General features: G+C 35.4%; 1 protein-coding gene across 2 annotated transcripts in view; it reads left to right on the forward strand.

Moving 5' to 3' along the window:
* Nucleotides 1-27,483, forward strand: part of atp2a2a (ATPase sarcoplasmic/endoplasmic reticulum Ca2+ transporting 2a) — a 57,747-nt gene that overhangs the window by 18,380 nt on the left and 11,884 nt on the right. For both annotated transcript variants that reach the window (XM_021478220.2, NM_200965.1), the window contains 10 exon segments: nucleotides 9,650-9,730; nucleotides 9,876-9,961; nucleotides 11,429-11,893; nucleotides 16,489-16,577; nucleotides 18,558-18,660; nucleotides 22,510-22,641; nucleotides 22,732-22,851; nucleotides 22,927-23,145; nucleotides 25,111-25,446; nucleotides 26,944-27,164. In XM_021478220.2, coding sequence (XP_021333895.1) covers nucleotides 9,650-9,730; nucleotides 9,876-9,961; nucleotides 11,429-11,893; nucleotides 16,489-16,577; nucleotides 18,558-18,660; nucleotides 22,510-22,641; nucleotides 22,732-22,851; nucleotides 22,927-23,145; nucleotides 25,111-25,446; nucleotides 26,944-27,164 — 1,852 coding nt within the window.

Raw genomic sequence — 27,483 nt, forward strand, 5'->3', positions numbered from 1 at the left:
TTCCATTGTGGTCTTGATCTTTAACGGTGCATTAGTATTTGAGTATTGAGTCCTTGTGTGGGTGTCCTGTAGGGCCCTTTTTGCTGGGTTTATTCTGTGCTCTTTGAGGGCCTGTGAGGAGGAGTACAGTGGGCGAATAGATAACTCTAACAACTCTGAGGTTCGGAGGTCATGCTGCTACCTGGAGGCCAGATATGCCTGAAATAGCTCATCGCAGGGGCTTTTTGTATATGCATACTGATAAATGCTGGTATGTTCTGGAAAGGCTTGACGCACTTGTGAATCGCTCCATAAGGCTTCTCTTAAGCCATGAATCAGCTCTTAGCTAGAACGAAATTAAATCGACACGTCATTCTCACCTCATTGTGCTCGTCTGTGTTAGTCAGCAGTGCTTGAGCTTCTCATTGAAAAACGTATCCATGTAATATTAAATCTGGAGTTTGAATTGAGTATTGTTCTTAATTATTGGCATGTTCATCTGATCCAGTTTCATTTGGGGGAGTATATTGTAAAAACATCCTGAATTGAATTGAGAATTACTTCAGTTTAGCTTGAATCACAGTAACTTTGAGTCAGCAATCAAGGTGCTGAATTGTGATTTGAAATTGTGGTTGGATTAATGGAACTGGCTTTTTGGAAATACACGCATCTCAATCTGCTAATTATTGGTTATAGAAATAAAAAAACAATACAAATTTTGGTGACACTTGTGGTACAGTTCCTGCAATTAACTAACCATTAACTAAGACTTTTAGCTCAGTGAAGTACTAATTTGCTAATATTCAATCATACTAACCAATTAGGGGTGTAGAAAAGGATCATACTTTTATAAGTACCGATAAACAGTCATTATATTAATCAAAACCATGTAGTAAGCCAGTAATTAATAGTGGGAAACAATACTTAATTTTGATGTACAACACTCGCTATTAATAAACCATTAACTGACCTTTTTCCTCTCACTCCGAATTTGCTGCTTATTAATAGCTATTAATGTAGTAATAAGCTCAGAATGATGCTTAATATTTACTTTATAAGTACTTATAAGTACAGTTGAAGCCAGAATTATTAGCCCCCTGTTTATTTTTTTCCCCAACTTTTGTTTAACTGAGAGATTTTTTTTTCCAACACATTTTTAAACATAAAAGTTTTATTAACTCTGTTTTTAATTACTGATTTATTTTATCTTTGCCATGATGACAGTTAATAATATTTTACTAGATATTTTTCAAGATGCTTCTATACAGCTTAAAGTGATATTTAACTAGGTTAAGAAGGTTAGAGTAATAGGCAAGTTATTGTATACTGAAGGTTTGTTCTGTAGACTATAGAAAAAAAACATATCGCTTAAAGGGGGTAATAATTTTGACCTTAATGTTTTTTTTTTAAATAATGCTTTTATTCTAGCTGAAATAAAACAAATAAGACTTTCTCCAGAAGAAAAAAATATTATAAGACATACTGTGAAAATTTCCTTGCTCTGTTAAACATCATTTGGGAAATATTTAAAAAAGAAAACAAAACTCAAAGGGGGTTTATTAATTCTGACTTCAACTGTAAAACCAATATCTTAGCAATAGATAAGCCTCTCTTGAGAATTGGTTCTTAAACTAAAGGCTTTACTGATTTTTCCATAATGCATACAAATCAAGCAATAAGTAAATATTTTTATATTTATTATTCCAATATTTTATGTTGTGGTTTATGTAATTTAGAAATTTCTCTTAACATTACTGGTGTTCACTGTTGGAAAAGTTTCTTTAAAGTAATAATTACAAAAAATTACTGATTACTACTGGAAAATTGTAATCTGATTACTTTTTACATTAAGTAATTAGTAATTTTAATCAGATCACTAATTACTTCATTTTGAAGGTACTTTTAAAACATAAAATATACCTATAAAACTACAACATAAACTGCAGCTCTTTTAGTAATTTAATATTCACTCTAAAACATTACAATGGGTTGATCATAGCAGCTTAAATTATTCAAGACTTAAAGAGTTTGCCCAAGTCTTAAAATTCTTTAATCATTCAATTGTCTTTTTTTTCCCCTTTTTTTTTAAACACAAAAGAAGACATTTAGAAAAAAAACTGGATAGCTATAACCATTGACATCCATAGAACACGCAAACACTGCAGTGCTTTTGCATACTGTATTTGTCTGAGGTAATCAGTCTACGGAAATGTGAATATTCCAAACAAAGCATTAATCTGATCGTTCAGTTCTTGTCATGTGACCGTTTTTATCTAGGTATACCTTCACTCTCGATCCTGCACAAAAATTTTTGTAAACTGTTTAGGCTGAGTTGGGCCGCTGTGTTTTTGGGCACCAGTGTCCTCCTTGGTGAAAAGTATTGTCATAGACTGCTTTCTGTTCTAGTACTGAACAAGTTGCTAGTCGAGTTAAAATCAGCCGAAAATTCTTTATAGAGTGTATTTAGACTGCAGTTCACAGCAATATTTAAGGTTTTCCATTTCGTGAAATTAATGTCACTCCTTCCACTTGAAGAAACAACCACTGGACAGCTGCTATTTCAACTCGCGTTCTCCAGAAATTTGAAAGCACATGCAGCAGAAACCGTGATTTTAAAATAAGCATTTTTTTTTTCTTCTAAAAACTGTATTTGTGACACAATTACACTGACTTTAGTAACTGTTTTCAAATTACACACATTTAAAATGTATTTCGTTTTATTATTGTATTCCTCAAAAATGTAATTAAAATACAGTAACTCGGCCGGTGTCAATTCTCAAATGATTCTCCAACTTTCTGTACAGTATGGGCAATTTAGAGATTTCACTCAAGAACTAAAAATAAAAGAATTCAAAGAATTAAAAATCTGATAATTATTCATTTCTGAATTAAATGCACTGACAAAAAATTGTATATAGTATCATTTTCACTTATTCTCTTCCATTAAATTGTGGTTTGTCTATCAGAGAACCTCATCCATATCCTCTGAGCATCCACACATTTCTACAGCAGAGCACTTGTCGGCTGAGCCTGTTGGTGCTCTTGTTACCAGTGAACAATGCTGGATGACCTTCGGGGAACCAGACCTCATTGTGTGCATTCGTTCCCTGTTTAGGTGACTGAAAGTTGTGATTGAGCTCCATTAAGTCTTTCTGAGAAAAGCCATCCCGGTCTCGTGTTTTGGTGACCTCGCAACGCAACTCCTCACTGATTGTGTCGAAAGGACAGACCGTTAATCCTCAGTGCAGAGATCCTGTAGCAGACACATGTGTGCTGATCTGTGCCAAGGCCACATGGCATCCATTGTTGTCATGCCCTGACATTTTTCATACGGCTGCTATGTGTACTTGCACTGGTGTTCAACATGGACAGATGCTTCGCACACTTTCACTGATGTTCAACATGGACCGATTCTCTGCGCACTTTCACTAATGTTAAATGTGGACAGATCAACAAAGAGACACTCTGTCTGACGTAAAGGAGAGTTCTCCCAAAATGGAAATTTTGTCAATATTGATTCACCCTTAAGTAGGTACAAACCTTAAGTGCAAGACACTATAAATAAATAGGAACAAAATTGGCACCATACCTCCCCAGTTGATTGATTACATTAGGAATGGCTATTATTTTGTGCATACATATTTTAAAAAAAATGTTAGGTTTAGAGGTTGTTTTTTGTGTTAACAGATTTTCGAGTGTTGAGCATCAGTTAAGACAATGTTAGCACTTATGAGCTTTAATTGTGGGGAAAACTGGATAATTTTGAGCTTTTGTCAGCTAATTTTATCCTCCATGCTTAAAATATTTTTTGAGATGGGATCAAAATCGGTGACATACTGTATTGTGAATCTGCTAGTGGAGTGATGACATGTCGGTTTCTCATTATTATTTTTATTATTATTATTATTAATAATAGCGAAGACCACATATTAATATGTGAAGACCTTGCTTAACTATTCATGAGAGCACATGCTTTCCGAAGGCAAGGCAGACCTGTCAACCTATGAGGCCCAATAACTGGGTTTGTGTTTGTTTTCATGATCCATGGGGTTTGTTGCATGTTTCCCTGCGATTCTGTCAGGGCCGATACAGCAGACAACTGCTGGTTTGCAGCAAGCATTTTTTTCAAAGCTTGTAATTTTTAAAGTAATTTTTACATTACTTTTATCAGTTGAGTTTGTTACCATTCAGACACATTGCCTATATCCGTGCTGGTGTGTTCGTCTGTTTAAAATACTTCACATTATCGCAAAGCTAATGGTTGAAATAGACAGGGAAAGAGACCTGCTGCACTGCTATCCACTGTGTCTGCATTCAGACCCAGGGATTAAGGAGGAAAGAAGTCCTCCTCATTTATAGTGTTTATATAAACACGATTATCTTTATGATGATATAAAAAATTGTGGTTGTGTACATGATTTTTAAAGATTTATTATTATTTTTTTATTGCAATATAAATACAATTGGGATTGGGATGATTCTGTAGGGGAGTGAATCATGCATAAAATATAAATGGATACATTTTCATAGATGAATACAATTCAGAAAAGGATACAAATTATATAAACAGTGTTTTTAACCGTATTCAGGTACAGTAATTCAAATAGTCACATGTAAAATAATACTGCGTAGGGTTTATTGTAGGGTTGGGCATCTAAGCTATAATGCCGATCCGATACGCATCTCGATACAAAGAATACGATCCGATATATTAGCGATACATTTGTGACATATTGCGATGCAACACGATACGATTCACACCCATATCACGATACAATGCGATAATTCAGCACTAACTAATTAAATCAAGTTTATGAGATGATGTGAAAGAGGATGCTGTGCCATTGAATGAGTTTGATTATTTATTAACCAAGCAAAACCAAGACTTTTTTTTACAAACTGGCTTTTCTCTCAGAGCCAAAGTGTCAGTTTACAGTAGAGGGCCATTTTAGAACATATAGCACATATTATTTAAGTATTTTCAAGATAAACAGAATGTATAAGTGCAATATATATTAAAATATATATATTTGCACTCTTGCAACATAAAGGTTGAGCATTGCACAACAAGAATTGTGATTTAACTTTTCAAATATGTAAACAAGTTTTACAAAGATATATTTTGCCACTGATTATTCAAAACTTAAGGTCGTGAACTAGCAGTGTTATGCTGCTTTGAAACATCACTGTCACTGTAAACAACAGGCTAATAAAAATATAACAAACCAGCAATCTTCTTGCTGTGAGGTGGTCAAACTACCCACTGTGCCACCGTGACACCCATTATTTTTATCATTATTATTATTATTATTATTAAATAAAAATTAACAGGAGGAGGTGTTTAAAACCTTCGTTCTCCGTGACACTAGGCTGAATATCTTTGCAGATGGACAGGGCTGGCACTGGAAGATGCTTTCACAACAACACTGGCGCCGCTTCAAGTGAGATTTCAGATTACTCGTACTGCCCGCGTATTTTATAGATGCAAATATTATGCAAATTGCATCTGTCCTGTCAAGTCGTCCATCCTTAAATCCATAAGGTTGCCATACTTTAGATTTAAAACTCAGTGGGAACTAAAATGTTTGTTTTGCTTCTCGCGCTTTCTGAGGGCGCACCACTAGCTTCATCCGCACACCTGATACACTGAGTTGTAGTGTAAGTGTACACATCCGCAAATCCATTGCTAAGGCTTACTTTATGTAGGTCGATTAAATTATGCTCCAAAAACAGGTCGACAACACTTGTTAATAAATAAAAAATACATTCTATATTAAAAATATAAGCTGTATCTTGGAAAAACCGATGCATCTCGCAAAAACCGATGCATCTCGATTTGCTTCCAAAATTTCATTCATCCTTTGCTGCTCAACCGATGCACTCGCATCGTGCACGCGCATGACCGCGTATCGATACATATCGATTAATTTTCCCATCCCTAGTTTATTGAATTAAATGATTCAATAAAAAATTAATCATTATTAAAGTTTCAAATGACGCAATTTCTAATGCCTCTATGCTTTTAAAATCCTCATGCTGCAAAAACACATGCAAGTGGTAAACTCTAATTCAAACTCAATATTGCATATGCTGCGATGTAACCATTGCAATTGATCACATTGTATATCGATGCTGAAATGATATATTGTGCAACTCTAATGGAAATGGAGGTTTATGGCTCGGTGCAGAACATGTTCATTTTGAGAAAAATCTTTAAAAAATATGTTCTCTGAAAAAAAAAAAAAAACTCAATGACAAATGTTTTGCATTTTTTATACATTAATTAGTTATTCAGGTTTCAACAATTTTATTAAAATTTTTTAAGTGATTCAAAGCTGTTTAAAGTCCACATGAACTGGAAAAATTTTAGGGGGTTCTCTAACAACATGCATCCAAGGTCAAAAAACACTTTCATGGTCTTATAATACGCATTTATTTTTACCTAATTATCCAAATGACTCTCATATGATTTGTTCAATGATTCATTTGTTCCCAAACTTCTTGGCATGATAATAATCTGAGCTGATTGGTCGACTGCATTCTGTGTGAGATGAAGAGAAATTCCCACCACAGCTTATCAACATTGTTGAAGTAGTCAGAGTGCACAGTGTATGTGTGAGCCCAATGCAGGAGTGCATTAAAGCAATGCAGTTTAACACCAGCATATTGCTCTATTCTTAACCATAAGTAAAAAAGTGACACATTCAGTATTAATCCACACAGTGGCGAAAGCTGAACTATTTTGAAACTTGACTGCCGCACGCGTGTAGAAACAGCTGACGGTGGCCATATCAACGACAAACGGCAGAGAATCATGAGCTCACAAACGCATTTAAATCCGTAAGCAAAGCGGCAAGTGTTGCGTTTTCAATGTGGTTTTAGACGCGATATGAGAATATGAAGAGTTAATCAGATACAGTACAAGCGGTTACAAGTAACAAAACACAATTAAATACATAATTTGCAAGCTAGAGAAAACGAGGCAGCCATTTTAATCACACTTGCTTACACTTGTGAAATAGACCAAGAAACTGGTCCATGAACTGTACTGTAAAGTTCCTTACATCAATAGTCTTTTCTGATCCTTCCAAATGGCCGACAAATCCCCCGTTGTAAGTGTGTAGATTGCTGAAACGCTCATCAGAAAAATGACCGGAACACAGCACAAGGCTAGGGCTATAATGAGATATTTTTGAAAACATTTTTGCAACTTTAACCACTGATTCTTCACAGCCTCGTCTTTGGGTAGGGAAAATAACACTAATTTTCTTTCACACTTCAAAGCACAGCATCTCTGCGACATGATTTAGCTAGGATCTGCTAAAGTGTTTGTCTTTTTTTTTTTTTTTTTTCTAGTGTTTGTGGGCGAGACCGGGAGTTTAAATTTTCCCGGGTCTGCGAACGCGAGAAATGGGCGGGACTTGAGTTCCATAAAGACGTCACACCGACAGGGCTAAAGACTCGTTACAGCGGTGATTCATTCGAACCACTATGAGGGGGGCAGCGTTTGTAGGTGGAGACATAGAAAACAGGCATGACTAGTTTTAGCTGAAGATCTTGTTTTAGGGTCTTGAATAGATCCTGAGGTTTCACCTGCCCTGACCAGCTTAAAAGTATCATCCAAAGCTAATGGCACAGTCGTTGGGAGCCTGCCTTTAGCATTTGCATATATCTATATAGTTAATTTAAAGCTAGATTATATTAATTCATATTTCCACAGCTGTCTCTTTAGGAATGCATATCACTTATACTCTTATGCAGTGTTCTTAAACAGTATTGTTATGAGTTCTGAAAACATGAAGGCAGTATTATTTCTCATATGATTGACTGCATGTGGGGGTGTGGGGGACTCTTCCTGTCCAACAATCGGACAGCTGCTGTCATGCCTTTTATGTTTAAAGCTGATCAGCCAACATATCAAAATAGTTTTCCCATTTTTGGCGCGGCACATTGTTGTTCCCCATTCTATTTTCTTCTCTTGGCCCTGATGAGCTTACATGTGTCTTTTGTTCTCCATGGGGCGAGCATGTTCTCGCTCTCTAGTTGCCTTTTTAAGTCCTTTAATGACTATGAGAAGGGGACTGGTGGATTTTGTTAATTAAAGATCATAACTTAATTTGGGTTCGTCACGTTGCCAAGTTTTTCATCAGTCAGGAAAAGATTTTTTTAGAAGGCATTGAGGGTTATGAGTTTCTAAATGCTGCGTTCTGACACTTGTCAAGATGCAATATGTGGATAAAAAATTACTTAAAAAAACAAGCAAACAAACACCAAAACTTGAAGTCTAAACATAGGGCATCTTATTTCTGTATTGATTTATAACAGTTATTCTTATTTGTAACATTGCATTATTTACTGCCTCTTTACTGCATGTTTTTACACGTTTTACTTTTAAGGATAGTACATTTAGCATAACGGAGTTAAAAAGATGTGTTAAAGGTGTTGTATGTTAGTTTTTGACTCTTCTAAAGCCTAAAATACCATAATATTTTTGCAGATATTTAAGAAATAAGCCAAGTAAACATTCTTGTTTATCTGAAAAACATTCAGATTGAAACAAGAAATAAGAGCCGTTTCTAATATATCAATTTGTGGTGTTGCTTAGATTATTTTCCATATTAAAAAGAGATGTTCTGTCATCGCGTGCCGTTACTTTTTTATCGAACACGATTTACCTGTTGGTCATCAATCTGGCAATCTGCGCTTGCATTTGTTTTGATTTCAGGAATGCAATAACTAGTTCTACCACTGGGTGTCAAACTTGCGTACTGCACCTTTAACCTATGTGCTCATAAAGAGTTTCTATTGTGCAAAACATGGTATTTTGAGGATTATTTCTGCCTTTTTTGTGTTAATATAGATAAACAATATTGGACAATTGTTTTGTTATCCAAGTCTTTTTTTTATTGCAAGAATTGCAGTAAATCAATCATATATATATATATATATATTTATATATATATATATATATATATATATATATATATATATATATATATATATATATATATATATATATATATATATATATATAGCTTTACACTAGTTTTTTTTCCCTATGGTAGCCGATGGCTAACAGTTTCCTTCATACTTTTAATATCTTTTATCATGTTTAACAGAGAAAAACTCTTCTTTTAACTTTTATCACTCAAAGGTCTGAAGTGGAGGATGAGTAACTAATGAGAGAATTTTCCTTTTTGGGTGCACTGTCCCTATACTTCTTTTGTAGTAAGGTTAGGGCTGAGCCAATAAGCAATCTTATATCGAACTGCAATAAAATTAGTCAATAACAATGTTAAACGCTATACTTGTGTTTTTTTTTATTTTTTTTTTTTTTTTTACTCTGAATTGATCTAAGAGCCAATCACACAGTAGAAATGTGCAACTATGGGAATCTAAAAGTGTGTTCATATTAGAGATGTACCGATTTATCGGCCAAAAATGTTATGCTATTTAATGGACCCTTTAATTTTTGTGGCTTCTGTCATTGTTAGGGTACTCCTTTTTAAATCTGGAAACATAAACAGCTTCTATTGAAATGTATATCGTTATCGTTCAATATGGAAAAGAATTATTGAGATTACGTATTTGCCATATTGCCTAACCCCAAGTAAGGCTTGTAATTTTACTACATATTTGCTTATGAGCTAATTATTTATTTGTTTTCTAGTGGGTGATAAGGTGCCTGCCGATATCCGTATCAGTGCCATCAAGTCCACCACACTCCGAGTGGACCAGTCTATTCTGACAGGTAACACTGTTTTTTTTTTTCGTGTCTGTATTTAAGTTTCAAGTGTGTTTTGTCTGTGGATTTACCATAAGTCAAACATTGAGTAAAAAAAAAAAAAATTCAAAGCACTTCATGTGATTTATTTCTCCTTTTTTTTTTTTTGCAGGCGAGTCTGTATCTGTCATCAAGCATACTGACCCCGTGCCGGATCCCCGTGCCGTCAATCAGGACAAGAAGAACATGTTGTTCTCAGTAAGAACATTAAATATCAACTAAATCTTGTTTTGAGCTTGGTATCGATTTAGATGCACCAATTCAATTAGTTTTAGTGATTAGAGATTTAATACAAGGCTATTGATATTTCAAAAAGTAATCTGTAAACACTTTATTTCAGATGCATGGTGTGTTAAAACAAAGTTTTTAAATTAGAATTAAAATGTATTTTATTTTATTTCAAGAAATTATTTGAATATTTAATAAAGAGGTCTTCCATTTAAACATTTTGTAAATTTCCTACTGTCAATATTTATAAAAACATATTCTTTGATTTAGTAATGTACATGGCAAAAAACTTAATTTGGATATTTTAATGCCAATATGCTCTCTTTTTATGCTTTATATTTCTAATTTCAGATTAATTTGAGAAAAATTTGGAATTTGCCAACAAAAAAAGAACTGCTAATAAAAACCAAGCAGTGAAAAAAAAAACTAAAATATTGCAATAAAAAAATCTTTTTTTTTTTTTAGCTATTAATTTTTTTTCTCAATACTTTATTTTTGTTTCTTTCTAAAAATTACTAAAATACTTAGTTTTTTGTTTCTAAAAACTTTCTATGGTCCTATATGTGGTATATATCTATAAGTAAATATGGTCCTAGATTGACTCGGTTAAATGTGTTCCATTTAAGAAATTTTGTAAATTGTCTTCTGTAAATATTTTAAAACTTATTAAAAGATTTTATTAACATTCTTTGCTAAGAACTTCATGTGAACACTTTAATGGCAAATTTCTATATATTTGCATTTATTTATTTTTGTACGTTTTATCCAGATTTAAATGGTTGTATTTTTGTTTATTCTAACATAGCCCTAACAAACCATACATCAGTGCAAAACATATTTGTTGTTTATCTTTCATGTGATGTATAAATCTAATTCCCTTTATTTTGTATTTTTTGCACCATGCTATTTTATTGCCTTTGCAAGTGAACTGAATGTATTGAAGTACAGTTGAAGTCAAAATGATTAGCCATCCTGTAAAGTTTTGTTTCTGAAATGATGTTAACAGAGAAAGGCAATTTTCACTGTTTCCTATAATATTTTTTCTTCTGGAGAAAGTTTTATTTTGGCTAGAATAAAAGCAGTTTTGAATTTTTTAAAAAACATTTTATGGTCAATTATTAGTCATCAGGCAAATTTTTTTCAAGTTTCTACAGAACATACCATACTTATACAACGACTTGCCTATTTACCCTAACTTGCCTAATTAACACAGTTAAGCCTTTAAATGTCACTTTAAGCTGAATACTAGTATCTTGAAAAATATGTAGTAAAATATTATTTACTTTCATTATGGCAAAGTCAATAGAAATCAGTTATTAGAATTTAGTTATTAAAACTATGATTAGAACTGTGTTTCTTTTCGGTAAACAGAATTTGGGAGGAAAAATATTCAGGATATGTAATAATTCTGACTTCAACTGTATATGCATTTTTCAGGGAACCAACATTGCTGCAGGTAAAGCCATCGGCGTAGTGGTGGCCACAGGTGTGAACACAGAGATCGGTAAGATCCGTGATGAAATGGCCTCCACCGAGCAGGAGAGGACGCCGCTGCAGCAGAAGCTGGACGAGTTTGGCGAGCAGCTCTCTAAAGTCATCTCCCTGATCTGCATCGCCGTCTGGATCATCAACATCGGCCACTTCAACGACCCCGTCCACGGTGGCTCCTGGATCCGTGGCGCCGTTTACTACTTCAAGATCGCCGTGGCTCTGGCTGTAGCTGCCATTCCTGAAGGTCTGCCCGCTGTCATCACCACCTGCCTGGCTCTCGGCACTCGCCGTATGGCCAAGAAGAACGCCATCGTCCGCTCTCTGCCCTCTGTGGAGACTCTGGGCTGCACCTCAGTCATCTGCTCCGACAAGACTGGCACCCTCACCACCAACCAGATGTCCGTCTGCAGGGTGAGTGAGTGAGTGAGTGAGTGCATCCTTTCTGCAGAAAGTTCGACAAGCCCATAAAATGGTTTTGATGAGTGCAGTTTGATGTGTGGACATTTGCTGTTGTAACCATAAGCTGTGGCAGATGGGCTGTAGGGTTTAGTTAATGATTTGATGTTTTATAATTGACTTCCCCATTTTTTTACATGTTAGTATCAGTATGTTAGTCTTAAGGATGTCTATTGACCTTATTCTAAAATGCGGAAGTCAACTGTTTTCCCGATTGTCTTAGAACTTCCGATTCAGTCGCCTATAGGAGAAACGACTAGAAATAATAAACGGCAGAAAACGGTCAAACTACTTGCTCTACAAACAAATGTTTGCATGACTATACAGACCAAGTAGAATAATATAATAGGAAAATACCAAATTGCAACATCTAGCAGCGTAATGAGCCGTTTTTAACGTCAAAATATGAATGGAAGTGAATGAGACCGGAAGTCTCGAGCCAAAAAGATTCAAATGGCAGCGCCCACTCGTCGGAGGAGAATAAGGTGAATAAAGTAGTGTGCTCCAAAGATGTGAAACCATCTAGAACATGGACATACCCAAAGCTTGCAGTTTGTTGCTTCAGGGGTGTCCAGACTCAGTCCTGGAAAGTTTAGTTCTAACCCCAGTCACCTGGGTTATCTAATACAGTGGTTCTCAAAGTGGGGGTCGGGACCCCCCTAGGGGTCGCTGGACAATGAAGGGGGGGTCGCCTGGTGTCCAAAAATCTATTTTTATTAAACCATAAGAATTACCATATTGTATTCATAACCTACTGAAGAGGAAAAATAGTCATTTATAATTACTATATACTATATAGATACTAGCTTATAGTTACTTGTTCTATTGGATTGCGACCCCTGTGGTAATTACATTATATTAAAGACAGATGCAGCAGATTGATTTTATAACACCAGGTTTAACTTTCTGGCCCATTTACAGCACTCACATACATTAAAAAAATTAAACGAAGATTAGACCTGGGTGTGTTGGTGTGTGTGCGCTATTGCATGCAAGGTTTCTGTCTTTATAACCACCTCAGAGGATATTGGGGGTCGCGAGTCAATGGCATTGTTATTTTGTGGGTCGCAGGCTGAAAAGTTTGGGAACTGCTGATCTAATAAAGCTCTTACTAGGCTTTCAAGACCCATCGTTGCGACTGTGTTGAGGCAGTTTAGAGCTAAAATCTGCACCGGCCCGCCAGGACCAAGTTTGGACACCCCTAGCTTAAGTGTATCAAATAATTTTTTTATGTCACTTCATACTTATCAAATCTTCTGACCAATCGAATGCTCTTAAGTAAATGACATGCCCTGCCCCGTTCAAGACGCTTTTCATTTGAGCTGATATAAACAAAATGCTATTGGCTGTTTTTATTTGGAGGAGGAGCTACCATAAGTCAAACATTGAGTAAAAAAATTTTATTTCAAAGCACTTCATGTGATCTTTAAGGATGAACAAATTTATCTAGAAAATCTTTTCACTGTGCTGCGTTTTTCATTCAATTAAACTAAAAAAAAATTGGATTTGGGGATCCTCTGCCATTCCTCCTTGCAGATCCCCTCTAGTTCTGTTAGGTTGGAATGGTAAACATTGGTGAACAGCCATTTTTAAGTCTCTCTAGAGATGTTCATTTGGATTTAAGTCAGGGCTCTGGCTTGCCCATTCAAGAACAGTCAAAGAGTTGTTGTGAAGCCACTCCTTCATTATTTTAGCTGTGTGCTTAGGGTAAACCTTCAGCCCAGTCTGAGGTCCTGAGCACTCTGGTGAAGGTTTTTGTTCAGGATATCCTTATACTTGGCCGCATTAGTTTTTCCTTGATTGGAACCAGTCTTCCTGTCCCTGCAGATGAAAAATTTAAGAGGGTCTGAATACTTTCCGTTCCCACTGTAGTTAAACTAGTTATGTTACTCGGGTAAATGACATGCCTCGCTCCTTTCAGGACGCTTCTCATTTGCTTTTCATTCGATGCGATTAATATGTACCACTCTTATTGGCTGAGCTGATATAAATGAAATACTACTGGCTGTTTTTTGGAGGAGGAGCTACCATAAGTCAAACATTGAGTAAAAAAACGTAATTTCAAAGCACTTCATGTGACCTTTACGGATGAACTAATTTACTAAGAAAATGTCTTTTTATTGTGCTGTGTTTTTCATTCAATGAAATTTTTATTCAGAGGTAGATGTACAGTGGGTACAGAAAGTATTCAGACCCTCTTAAATGTTTTCGCTCTTTCTTTTTTTTTTCTTCTTTTTTTGTCTTTTTTTTTTTTTTTTTTTTTTTTACATAGCAGCCATTTTGTTAAAATTAAAATTCGTTTTTTTTTATTAATAATGTACACACAGCTCACCATATTGACAGAAAAAGACAGCATTGTTGACATTTTTGCAGATTTATTAAAAAAATATAAATATCACACTGAAATATCACACGGTCCTAAATATTCAGACCCTTTGCTCAGTACTTAGTGGAAGCAGCCTTTGGATCTAATACAGCCATGAGTCTTTTTGGGAAAGATGCAACACGTTTTACACACTTGGATTTGGGGATCCTCTGCCATTCCATCTTGCAGATCCTCTCCAGTTCTGTCAGGTTGGATGGTAATTGTCTCTCCAGAGATGCTCAATTGGATTCATGTCAGGGCTCTGGCTGGGCCATTCAAGAACAGTCACAGAGTTGTTGTGAAGCCACTCCTTCATTATTTTAGCTCTGTGCTTAGGGTAAACCTTCGGCCCAGTCTGAGGTCTTGATGCCCTGTCCTGCATCTCATCCTGCAACTTATTTTTCCTTTCCTTTTTTCTTTGTTTATGGCCCCCAAATCTGTAATTCTGGGAGTAAGAGTTTGTACTTTTTTATTTAGTTATTTATTTTTTTAATTTGGTAAAATCTATGAACTAATTGGCAGTTTTTTATTTTATTTATTTATTTATTTATTTATTTTTTTTATCGTCACTAATTTTTTAATGTAAAATTCTCGCTATTAACGAACCATTAACTTTTAAAACTTTTCGCTCAATAAACGACTCCTGAAATACCCAATTCAACTACAGCGCATGTCTTTAACTTGTGGGGGAAACCAAAGCACCCAGAGGAAACCCACGCCAACATGGGGAGAACATGCAAACTCCACACAGGAATGGCAATTGACCCAGCCGGGACTCGAACCAGCAACCTTCTTGCTGTCAGGCGACAGTGCTAACCACTGAGTCACGAAGAATAAAAATTAGGTTATTACTAAGCTATTTGCTCTAGGTGTGAAAATGAACAGAGCTTTGCATGTGATAAGTCACAGCTTTTGTGGTTTTGATAATCTCTCTAATACACAGTATCATGATTTTGACTTTTCAGTAATTTTTCATTTTGCATTTTAAACATTTGTCCCTTTTCACAATTGCTAATCACTGGAAACTCGAAGATTGTAAACATTCTGAACACCATCCATCTTTCTCATCCTCTGGCATTTTTGGAAATGTGTTTACTCTAACTTTGTTTGGTTTTGCTGCTCTGATAAAAATCTTCCCAGTCATTTTTGGAAATGAAGTGCTTTGCTGCAACTTCCTGAACAGCAGAGATGGAGATCTCTGTCACAGCACTGATATGCTCACACTGCAGAAATACAGGAATGAACTGCATGATGGAGAGCTGAAGTATCTGAATTGTCAACTTGTTATTTTTTTCTCATCACTCATTCTTTCTCGGTGTGCTTTCTCCACCTTTTCTATGTGCAGTTCTGCTAGTTTTAGTATTTATTTAAACATAAAATCATTCAGGACAGACTTACTGAGTCACTGAATACATATAATCTTCTTATGCTAATACTTGCTTATGCTGCCATCTTCTGACAGCTAACTTTTTTTCAAACAAAATCCTTCTAGACGGCCAGCATGCTGAAGTTAACAACTTTTATCGTAAAGGGAGTTCACACAAAATTGAAAATCTCCTCTTCGTTTATTCTCTCATATGGTTTTAAAGCTATGCGTTTCTTCTGTTGAACACAAAAGAAAATACTTTAAAGAATTCTGGTTGCATTCGACTTCCTTTGACTTCAATAGTATTTCTATACCTACTAAGGGTGCCAGCAACCAGCATTTTTCTAAATATCTTCTTTAATGTTCAACAGAAGAAACCCATAGCCTTAAATCCATATGAGAGAGTAATTGATGACCTACTATGGGTGCCAGCAACCAGCATTTTTCTAAATATCTTCTTTCGTGTTCAACGGAAGAAACTCGTAGCCTTAACCGCGTGAGAGAGTAAATAATGAGGGGATTTTCAATTTTATGTGAACTTTCCCTTTAAGGTAAAAGTTGTTAACTTCAGCATGCTGGATTGGATAGGCTAGAAGGATTGGGCTAAAAAAAAATAGCTGTCAGAAGGAAGTTCAAACAGGTTTTGAAAGTAAAGTGTAAGTAAATGATGACAATTAAAATTCTGTGCTGCAATATTAATTTAAAGAAGCCCTTTACCCAAAAGTTCTGTTGTTTAGAAAATAAATAAACTGATCTGAAACAACATGAGTTGGTGTATAAATGACATGTTCGTTGTTTTCACGTGTGTTTGTCTTCTAGATGTTCATCATAGACAAGGCTGAAGGAGAAAACTGCTCACTGACTGAATTCACCATCTCTGGCTCCACATATGCTCCTGAAGGAGACGTGTGAGTGTCCTCTTCTTGCACTGATATTTACTTGTGCTAATCAATGCTTTAGATTAATTGTTATTTAAATATCAATTACGTGTATCTTTTTCAAGCATTAAACATGGATGTCATTACCCTGTATTGTACACTCACCGACCACTGTATTAGTACCGGGTTGGGTTGGACCCCCTTTTGCCTATTTGAGTTACTGTTGCCTTTCTATCTGCTCCAACTAGTCTGGCCATTCACCTCTGACATCAACAAGGTATTTGCGTCCACAGAACCCCCGTTGGCTGGATATTTTCTTTTTTTGACCATTCTCTGTAAACCCTAGAGATGGTTGTGTGTGAAAATCCTTGTATATCAGCAGTTTCTGAAATAGTTAGACCAGCCGTCTGGCATCGCCAACCATGCCACGTTCAAAGTCACCTTTTTTCTCCATTCTGATGTTCTACTTGCCTCAATGCATTAAGTTTCTGCCATGTGATTGACTGATTGGGAATTTGAGTTAACCTAATAAAGTGGTTGGTTAGTGTATAAAGTCAGATGTGACTTGATTCAAAACATGTATAGCACATACGAGAGGAAAATTAAGAGCATGTGTGAATTTATTAAATATTCTTTGCTTCTGTGGTTGGAGGAGCAGAATGGGTCATCCGTTTTATGGTCCTGGGTTGTTTTGTTGTGCCATGTCCATTGTGGAGCGTATTATCAGATTGGAACATTTAACATTTGTGAAAATGTAGTGTATAAATGTTTATCCATCTGAGGTACAGTTGAAGTCAAAAATTATTATTCCTACTATAAAAATATTATTATTATTATTATTAATATTATTATTATATTCCCAAATGTTATAAAGTTTAATAGGTCAAGAGTTGTCACAATATTTCCTATAATATTTTTTTCTTCTAGAAAAAAAAGCTTTTTTTATTATTCTTTTTTTTATTGCCTAAAATGAATGTTTTTAATGTAAAAAAAAAAATTTAATTAATAATGAAAGTTTTATTGGACCCTTTAGGAAATATGTGTTTTTCGATTGGCTACAGAAAAGACAATGGTGATCCAACTTGCATTGTTAACATAATAACCTAGTTAAGTCTTTTAATTACTATTTAAACTGAATACTAGTAACTTGCAAAATAACTAGTAATTATTATGTTCTGTCACCATGGCAAAGACAAAAGAAAGTGTTTGTTAATTATTAACTTATGTTTATAATGTTTTTGAAAAAATGATCTGTTAAACAACAACACTGGAAATATTTTTAAAATAATTAATTTCACTGTAGGGGCTAACAATTGACTTCTGCTCTACATAAATTGAGACAATCATGAGTGTTTTCTTTGCATATTCTCCAGAATTTCCTTAATTTGTGCAATATCAGATGCTCATTTAGGAAATAACACTCTTATTGTAAAAATTTTCTTATTGTTTTTTCTCACATCTAATAACACATGCAGCAGTTGCCACTTGCCAGTGTAAATATGAGGTGACGCTATTGAAATTACACTAGTCATTACATTTAATCATTAAATCCTTCAACTAAATTTTTCAGTCATCATTTTTTTATAACCCTACTAGCCTTTTTATTTAAATTTATAAACATTTTCCTATGGGTGCGGATGCTTATGTTCTGAGTGTCATTTGCACATCCTGTTATGCAGGTTACATGGTGCCACTGAATTATAGCTTGTGTTATTAAAGTCCACGTGAAGCTGAAGTAGCTGAGACTTTAATTTCAGTATGTGGATGTGCTTCAAACTGACCCTGATGAATTTTGAGTTGGTGGCGGGGCTTTCTTTTTGTGCATAATTTCCTCATGGCAAACTAATGGTTTGGTTAAGAGTATTGGGGCATCAGTTTTGATTTCACACAGACTTTAAGGTTAATGATTGTTTGTTAATTTGAAGTCAAACTGATGCACATGATTGCACTTTTTTTTCTCAGCTTCTGTTTAATTGGTACTTTATTCAATTGTTCTGTTTGGTCTTTCAGATGCCTTGACAACAGAATCGTGAAGTGCTCCCAATATGATGGTTTGGTGGAGTTGGCGACCATCTGTGCCTTGTGCAATGACTCCTCCCTGGATTTTAATGAGGTGTGCTTAATCATTATCCTTTTTTGGCTGGATGATATAAAGAAAAATTCATAACTTGTTGGAAAAATATATATTTACAAAAGTATATATATAATTTTTTTATTAAAAATGATTGAAAAATAATAAAAGGCTTGTCACATCACAAGTATAAAAACAACATGTATGCATATTTTACTTTTATTATTTAAAAAATAATAATAATAGTGCTTAGATTATTCAGTTTTGAGTTGCCCATAGCTAGTGATTGGTATCTGATTTCTGGTTATTTATGTTTTTTTTTAACCTTTTGAAATTTTGGTTTATAGCAACAACTCATTTTTAGTCTAAATATTACCAAAAAAATAATAAAAAAAATTTTTTTGGATGCACCAAAATTTTCAAATATTTCCCATGTGATGTTTTTAACAGAGCAAGGACATTTTTCTTATATTTTTCTTTAGAAGAAAGTCTTAGCATTTTCTTTTTTTATTCCTAACAAACTAAAATAAATAAGTTAAATGTTATTAGCCTCCTTAAAGGTGCAGTAGGTGATTGTTTTCAGAGACATTTTTTGTTGTACTTTGTGAAGAGACTCTCAACTTCCAGTAGTAATATTTACAGTAAATGATCTAAATGTGTTTATGTATTTTTATTTTCTGGGTAAGACTACAAAAATGTTAATTCAATTAAATATTGTCCTGCCGACAATTCCCATAGTTCTGATGAGTAGCCCAAACTTTCTGTAACAAATGTAGATTTGTACAACGTCGCATCTGATCATGCAGATCCGCTATTTTCGTGTACACGTGTGCATGCGCACCAAGCATTCATGTGCAGACGAGACGCGCTGAATCAAAACTTGTTAAAATCCTGAATCAATATTGGAGTTACTTTTGCATGCTGGAGGAAGGATGACAACATGGCTGAAGTATTTCTCTTAGACAGGTAATGTTCTGTTTTAAAACTATTTTAGTCACACAAAGCTGATGTAGAATGTGTTGTGTTATGAATGGGTTATATGCACAGACGTGTAGTTCAGCCACTGAAACTTTACGGTAATAGATTGATGTGACTATTTTCAGTTCCATAAGGGACCTTTTACAGCATCGGTAATGTATATTTTTATTTAGTTTGACAACAAAACATCAGTAAATAGCGCCGTTCGACCTAGCCTACTTTTCTGTGGTGAAAATGCTTTTATATTCACATTGGTTAATTTTTGAACAATGACACCCTGTGATGCGCTCCCTATAGTGTTTACCATGCTACTCTGAATATTCACTCTGAAATAGCATGCAAGTATGGCTTAGTAATAAGTGTAATTCCTGTACTCCGCCGGCCAACTATTAAGCATACAGTAGTCGATTTAGAACAAGGCGTGTGATAGAGTGAGACCATTTAGACAAGTGTTGCTTGCTACACAGCTGAAAGCATGCTAGATATAATACAGTTATTAGATTAAAAGTGTATTATTATAAAGTACTATAAAGTTTTCTAACTGGCGAATGACAAGAACTTGTGGGTTATCTGTTGTCATCTTTAAAGTGCACACGCTGGTGTTTCAGCAGCCGTGGCTTTGGACAGCAGAGGAGGGACAGTCAAAGATATTATGCTAAGCCGTTAACGTTTTGGCAGATCACCTGCTGCACCTTTTAAGATTTTATTTTTTTTATTATTTGCTACAGTACAAACCACCATTGTCCAATGACTTGTTTGATTAACTCAACTTGCCTAGTTAACTTTTTTAACCTAGGTTTAAGTGTACACACTGACAATTGTTAAATTGTTAACTGATTGATAATAAAGCGTATTCGGCATGCTGTCCCGGGAGAGAGCCCTGAGCTCAGAATATCCTAGAGTTCGGGGCTCCCACCCTTTTGAAGGGCGAGAGGAGAGTTTGAGCTCAGGTAGGTCTCGAGAACCTTGTGAGCGTGATGAGATATTTCTGGCTAAGAGGGTTTCTTAAGATGCTATTTTTAAGTAGTCATTTTACTTGCGGTGTATGTTTTTTGACTGTGGGAGGAAACCAAGAAATCCAGGGAATACCCATGCGAACACGTTGGAGAACACGCAAACTCCACACAGAATCGCTGACCGGCTTGTAGAAGGGCCGAACCAGCGGTGTTCTTGCTGTGAGGCAACAGTGCTGACCACTGGGCTGCCGTGCCGCCCTATCAGAGAAGGGGAGGAGTAGGGGTGGAAGGGGGGATTCTTTAAGACGAAGATGACTGGAGTAGAAAGCTCTGGTAATTTATAGTGTGTCAGTATTCATCTTATTGGTGCAAATATAAGGAGCTCATATGTGGTACCAGCTGTTTTCAATCATAAACACGTGATCCTCACGAAATTAGTTTATTATTAAACCACATTACAAGTATCTTTCTAAATGGCTAGAAAAATATGATGTACTGTCGTCATGGCAAAGACAAAATAAATGAGTTATTAGATATTAGTTAACTATTATATATAAAAATGTGCTGCATCAAATTTTCTCAGTTAAAGAGCACTTGGGAAATATTTAAAAAAGGTAAAAATTTCACTAATAATTTAGCCTTCATTCTGACATCACGTCATAGATGTCCCTGGCCAGTATATTGTTTTAATCTAATTTAATGTACCCTTCAAGGGAACATTTCTGATTTGATTTATAGTTGAGACATGATATGATCAAATAAATTCTTGATGATTCAGTGCATCTTTAAATGTGTTTGCTGCCAGTAGAGCAAACACTGTGAAAAGGACTCATGTTAAAGCGACAGTTCACTATTTTCATTCATTAATTTTATTTTCGGCTTAATCCCTTTAATAATCAGGGTTTGCCACAGCGGAATGAACTGCCAACTTATCCAGCATAAATTTTACACAGCGGATGCCCTTTCAGCTGCAACCCAACACTGAGAAACACCCACGCACACTCATTCACACACATACACTACGGTCAATTTGGCCTACCCAATTCACCTATAGTGCATGTCTTTAGACTTTTTTGGGGAAACCTGAGCACCCAGAGAAAGCCCACCTGAACAATGGGGAGAACATGCAAACTCTACACAGAAATGCCAACTGACCCAGCTGAGGCTCAGAGGCAACAGCACTACCCACTGTGCCACCGCGTCACCCTACCCACTATTTTATTTACTATTTTAGTTCCTTTTGTTCCCTACTTCTGCGAAAGACTTCTCTTTTATTGGTATGTCACAATCAAGGGAGGAGTCTGGCTTATTTAAGCAGACACCAGACTCGAGATCTTTGTCAGTTTATCTGGCTAGCGACCTGTTGTGGCAGAACTGTGCGCAATTATCTTTGTGTCGCATACTCTGTTATATAATGTGGATGTAGTGTTTGTTTTTGAGTTCTATAGAAGTCTTTATATTGAGTTTAGTTTTTTTGATATTGTATTTATTCTTTTGTACTCATCTTTTTGGGAAGCGGGTTACTGTACATGTTTGCACTGGATGTTTTTATCATCACCTTTGTAAATAAATTCCACCATTTTTCACACTTCCGGGAAAGGTCATCATTTATTGTGTTTTTGTTGGTGTCGGGCATTCCACGCCTCATAGTAAACCCATTCTGGGGGAACTACACAAATTACTACGTCAGCACTCAGGACATCCAGCCCTCTTACAAGTCTGTGGAGAGGATAGTTTTGGCAGCGTCGCAATACACAAAAATTCGGTTAGCTTGGCACTCATTGACTTCCATAGCAATTTTTTTCCTTCTAATAAAGTCAATGGGTTCCAGCAACCAGCATTGTTCAAAATATCTTCTTTTATGTTCAACTCATACTTTAAGCTCATAAGGGACAATATATGATGATGTAGTTTTTATTTTTGGGTGAATCTTTAATAAATGCAAACTCCCTTTCAGTCCAAAGGTGTTTATGAGAAGGTTGGAGAGGCGACAGAAACGGCTCTAACCTGCCTGGTGGAAAAGATGAACGTCTTTGACACTGACGTCAGGAACCTGTCAAAGATCGAGCGAGCCAATGCCTGCAATGCTGTAAATATTTTGACCACCAGTAAACAATTATGCAACTGCTTATTTAATTCTGATTTAATAACCCATTCTGTTTGTGTGTGTGCACTGTAGGTGATCAAGCAGCTGATGAAGAAGGAGTTCACCCTCGAGTTCTCCAGAGACAGAAAGTCCATGTCTGTGTACTGCTCCCCAAACAAAGCCAAATCCTCCTCTTCTAAGATGTTTGTCAAGGTACTGACTTGTTACCGATGGTTGCTGTATAGACTGTGGTTTTGTCACCTGCCTAAATGAAGGTGTTTTCCTCAGGGAGCTCCAGAAGGGGTGATCGATAGGTGTGCATATGTCCGTGTTGGAGGATCCAAGGTTCCTCTGACTCAGGGCATCAAGGACAAGATCATGTCTGTGATCCGCGAGTACGGGACTGGCCGGGATACCCTGCGCTGCCTGGCACTGGCCACCCGTGACAATCCGCTCAAGAAAGAGGAGATGGTCCTGTCAGATACCGCCCGGTTTGCTGATTATGAGGTAGGGCTGCACGATATTGTAAAATACTGACACTGCAATTATTTTAATATTCTGTGATTTGAAATGTGTGATTAAACTATTTACTAAGCTATGTTTTAAACGCATTTAAACTTGCTAACTTCCAATTTAATAAACTATTAATCCAACTGTTTTACTTGGTATGCTGGTACTGTCTAATGCATCCCAAAAACGTGTTTATTGTTCTAGCCAGTTAACTTTTTTTAGCAAATATTTTTTTTATTTACTTGAACTAAATTAAACTAAAGTTTATTTGTAAAGCGTTTTTCACAATAATTATTGTTTTAAAGCAGCTCTACAACAAGTGCATGTTGTTGTATTCAGGGTGTGAATAATACATTGGCGATCGGGGGCTCAAGTTTTTCGATTATGTTCAGTAATATGCCTCAGTAAACCAAAGTTACAAATTAAATTAAATTACATCTAATTTATAAATCAATCTTTTGTTTTTGTTTTGAGGGATATTGAGTGGTTCTCAATGGCATTTGTTATTATTAAATAAACGGTGACGGGTTTGCATTCCTGCACCTTATAATGGATGACTATGAAAGACGGCATGAAGTTTTTATTACTGTTGAAAGGGTCATGAAACACCAAAACACATTTTTAGTGATGTTGACAGTCATGTATGTGTCCCACAATGCTAAAAACACTATTAGGACACACATATTTCACACAAAAGTGAAAATTAATCGTTTTTCCGTTATTTCAAGCAAATTTGTTCTCACGTCTTGAAAAGAAAATTGAAAACTACGTCATGGCGATAAAATCCTTGTGTAAAACGTGGAGACTTGATGTCTGTACTGGCGGGTACAAAATTACATATTTGAGTTTTCAGCATTAATTCATGAGATAGACTTTGTTCGAACCAATCAGTGCGTTCTATTGTGAATGAGGTGGAACTTCATTAACATGCATGATATAGCTTCGAAGACAGAGAGACGCCACGTTGTGTTGCCAACCGTAATTAAACAATTTCTTCTTCCACTTGTTTTAGAGACATGGGTCGTCAGTGTTGCGTTAATTAATGTGCTACAACACAGATTTTGTTTTCAATCCCCTGCTATGAGAGCGCAGATGGACCCACATGTCGCGTTTTAGCAGACCACTGTAATCCACACAAGTATCTTTAAACTACTTTAACATCACTACAATATTATTGACTAAAAGATCTGCTGTAAATGCTGCTCTCTGAATGTAAACAACTTAATCAAACTTTTACCATCGTGTAGGATGTTCACTCCATTTTGTGAAAGGGTAGTCCATACACACATGGCTTTCTGACACTATCCTACCGAATGCATCTAAGTTACTGAAAAATGCACAGGGTTTTTTTCTCTCATACAGTGTGCGGTGTCAAACATTCCTTTAAAACAAATCTTCTAGTTGTTCCTCGCATCAAATATCTCTTTGTCACTGGGGGAATTCATTTTTTGGCACAAACATGCATTCACAATGGTATGAACCATTATAGGGGTGGTCAAATGTGTATTTACTTTATCTATTATTTTAACTGAAAATATATCAAGGATACAGATCAGATCAAACTATTTCTTAACAATTATAGGGCAAAACACCCATACATCTTGTTTTGATGTTCTTCAGGGGGGGATCAAGCGTTAAATAGGGTGGTCAGACCCCCCAACCCACCTTGTAATTCGCACCCTGGTTATATTACAATAAAAATCCGAAAAAATAAGGTTATTAGTTACCAAAACTTTATTAGTTACTTATAACTTGAACTGTTAAAAGCCATTAGTTACTTGTTAAAGTTATTATATATAAGCATAGTTAACCTGCAGTTATATGGGAGAGGTCATTACCTATTGTCATCTTAGTCATTGTCATAAACGATCTAAATGAAAACTTGAAAGGATCAAACTTCATGAGATTTTCTTAGTTTTCACTGTGAAGTTTTTATTTCCTAAACATTCTTCTCTCTGCCAGTCTGATCTAACCTTCGTGGGCTGTGTGGGCATGCTGGACCCTCCTCGAACAGAAGTAGCGGCCTCCATCAAGCTCTGCCGCCATGCTGGGATCAGGGTCATCATGATCACCGGTGATAACAAAGGCACGGCCGTGGCCATCTGCAGACGCATCGGCATCTTCTCTGACGAGGACGACGTCCACCGCATGGCTTTCACGGGACGCGAGTTTGACGACCTGTCGCCCCATGCCCAGCGTGAGGCGGTCACTGTGGCCCGCTGCTTCGCACGAGTCGAGCCTTCACACAAGTCCAAGATTGTGGAGTTCCTGCAGGGCTTTGATGAGATCACTGCCATGGTGAGCTGCCATAAGCTTGTGACAGATACAGCTTTGGAAAAATTAGTTACGAGATTAGTTTAAATTTGTTTTTCTTCTCTAAGACAGTGGTTCCCAAAGTGGAGTTTGGGACCCCCTGAGTTACTTGATGATTTCCATAAATTAATTTTATTAAACTATTAGAATTCCCATATTTTTGCCATAACCTACAGCAGATAAAAATAGTTTATTTATTATTTATTATTATTTATTTATCATTATGTATATATTATTATTTAATTTATTGTTATTATTATTATTATTATTATTATTATTGTATTTTATTATATATATATATATATATATATATATATATATATATATAAATTCTTTTATTTATTTATTCTTATTTTTATTTATTTACTGTTTATTTATTTGTTATTATTAAAAATATATATTGTGTAATTTTTATTTATTAATTTATTTTTTCTATTGGACTGCGACCCTTGGGGTGATTACATTATATTAAAGACACAGCAATAGCTTTAGATGTAGCATGTTGATTTCATGATACCAAGTTAAACTTTCTTACACATTTACAGCACTTACATACATTTAAAAAATAAATAAATAAACAATAGGCTTGGGCCTTTTTTATATTTATAGCAACCTCAAAGGATTTTGGCGTTGTTATTTTGGGGTTCGCTGGAAGGGTTTGAGAACCCCTGCTCTAAAACAACTAATGGTATTGTTTCCAAAATTGTTGAAATTTGTGCATAAAAATGCAGTTTGTATTAACACAATACCATTAGAAGAATAAGATTAGAAAAGTTAGGAAAGCAGTATTTTGTGGAAAAGCATTGATTTTTAGTCACAGCAATTGAAAACATCAAACAAACAAAGATACTTTACCTGACTTTTAAAAAATGTTGTCAGACCTTCTTATAGGTTTTTATTATTATTTTTTATATTTAACTTGTACAAATACCTATTAAATCCATTACATCCAGAGAAACTAAAAGTTTTCAAATAGACTAAATTTGTCCTGTAGCTTTAGTCCCAATTAATCCCCCTTTTATGCCGTTTGTTATGTTTGTTAGGAATAAACGTAACTCTGTAGTAGGCAAAAGTACAATGATAATCATTGAACATCAGAACATTCTTTTTTTTTTTTTGTAAAAGTAAAAAATACAGTAAAATTCAATAATCAATCCCTTCTCCTAATCATATATGGTATAATTGTCTCAAATTTTGTCAAAACATTTGTAGTGTTGATATTAATTAAAGATTGAATATTACAGTGATTAATGGTGAGGATGATGATAATAATAAAAAATAAATAAAACAATACTTTTTCCAGAGTGCACATATGTATTTGTATGGTCGTTTTTTTTCAGCAATATTATGATAATTTTAATCTCAAACTTTTTTGTTCTAACCAAAATGGTTCGAACAAGTCATGTGCAACAGTTCAGAAAACCATCGTAATAGCTAGTTGTTGTTGTTGTTTGTAACAAATGTTTGGTTGTGTCTCTGCAGACAGGAGATGGTGTGAATGATGCCCCTGCCCTGAAAAAGGCAGAGATTGGCATCGCCATGGGCTCTGGCACTGCTGTGGCCAAGACAGCCTCGGAGATGGTCCTCGCTGATGACAACTTTTCCACCATTGTGGCCGCCGTTGAAGAAGGCAGAGCAATCTACAACAACATGAAGCAGTTCATCCGCTACCTGATCTCCTCCAACGTGGGAGAGGTCGTCTGGTCAGTCCATTTTTATTATTTGTTTTATTATTGTTATTATTATTAGCTTTACAGAATTACATGAAATATCAGTCCTACAATACAGTACACATGAAACAGTACAAAAAAGCAAAAAGGAACCAAAAAAAGTGGATGTAATTCTATCTGTAAATATACACCTATTTTATGTTTAAGAGTGTAACTTTGGTTTGAAAAGTGGGCGGGGCACAAAACGGGAAGAAATGTTTTAGATTTAAATCCCATTTCCATACGTTCAGGGTCAAAATATTTAATTTCAAACTGATGTAAAAAAGTCTTTAACAATTATCTATTAGATTTC

The sequence above is a fragment of the Danio rerio genome, chromosome 8 (assembly GCF_049306965.1).
Source record: "Danio rerio strain Tuebingen ecotype United States chromosome 8, GRCz12tu, whole genome shotgun sequence".
NCBI classification, from domain to species: domain Eukaryota; kingdom Metazoa; phylum Chordata; class Actinopteri; order Cypriniformes; family Danionidae; genus Danio; species Danio rerio.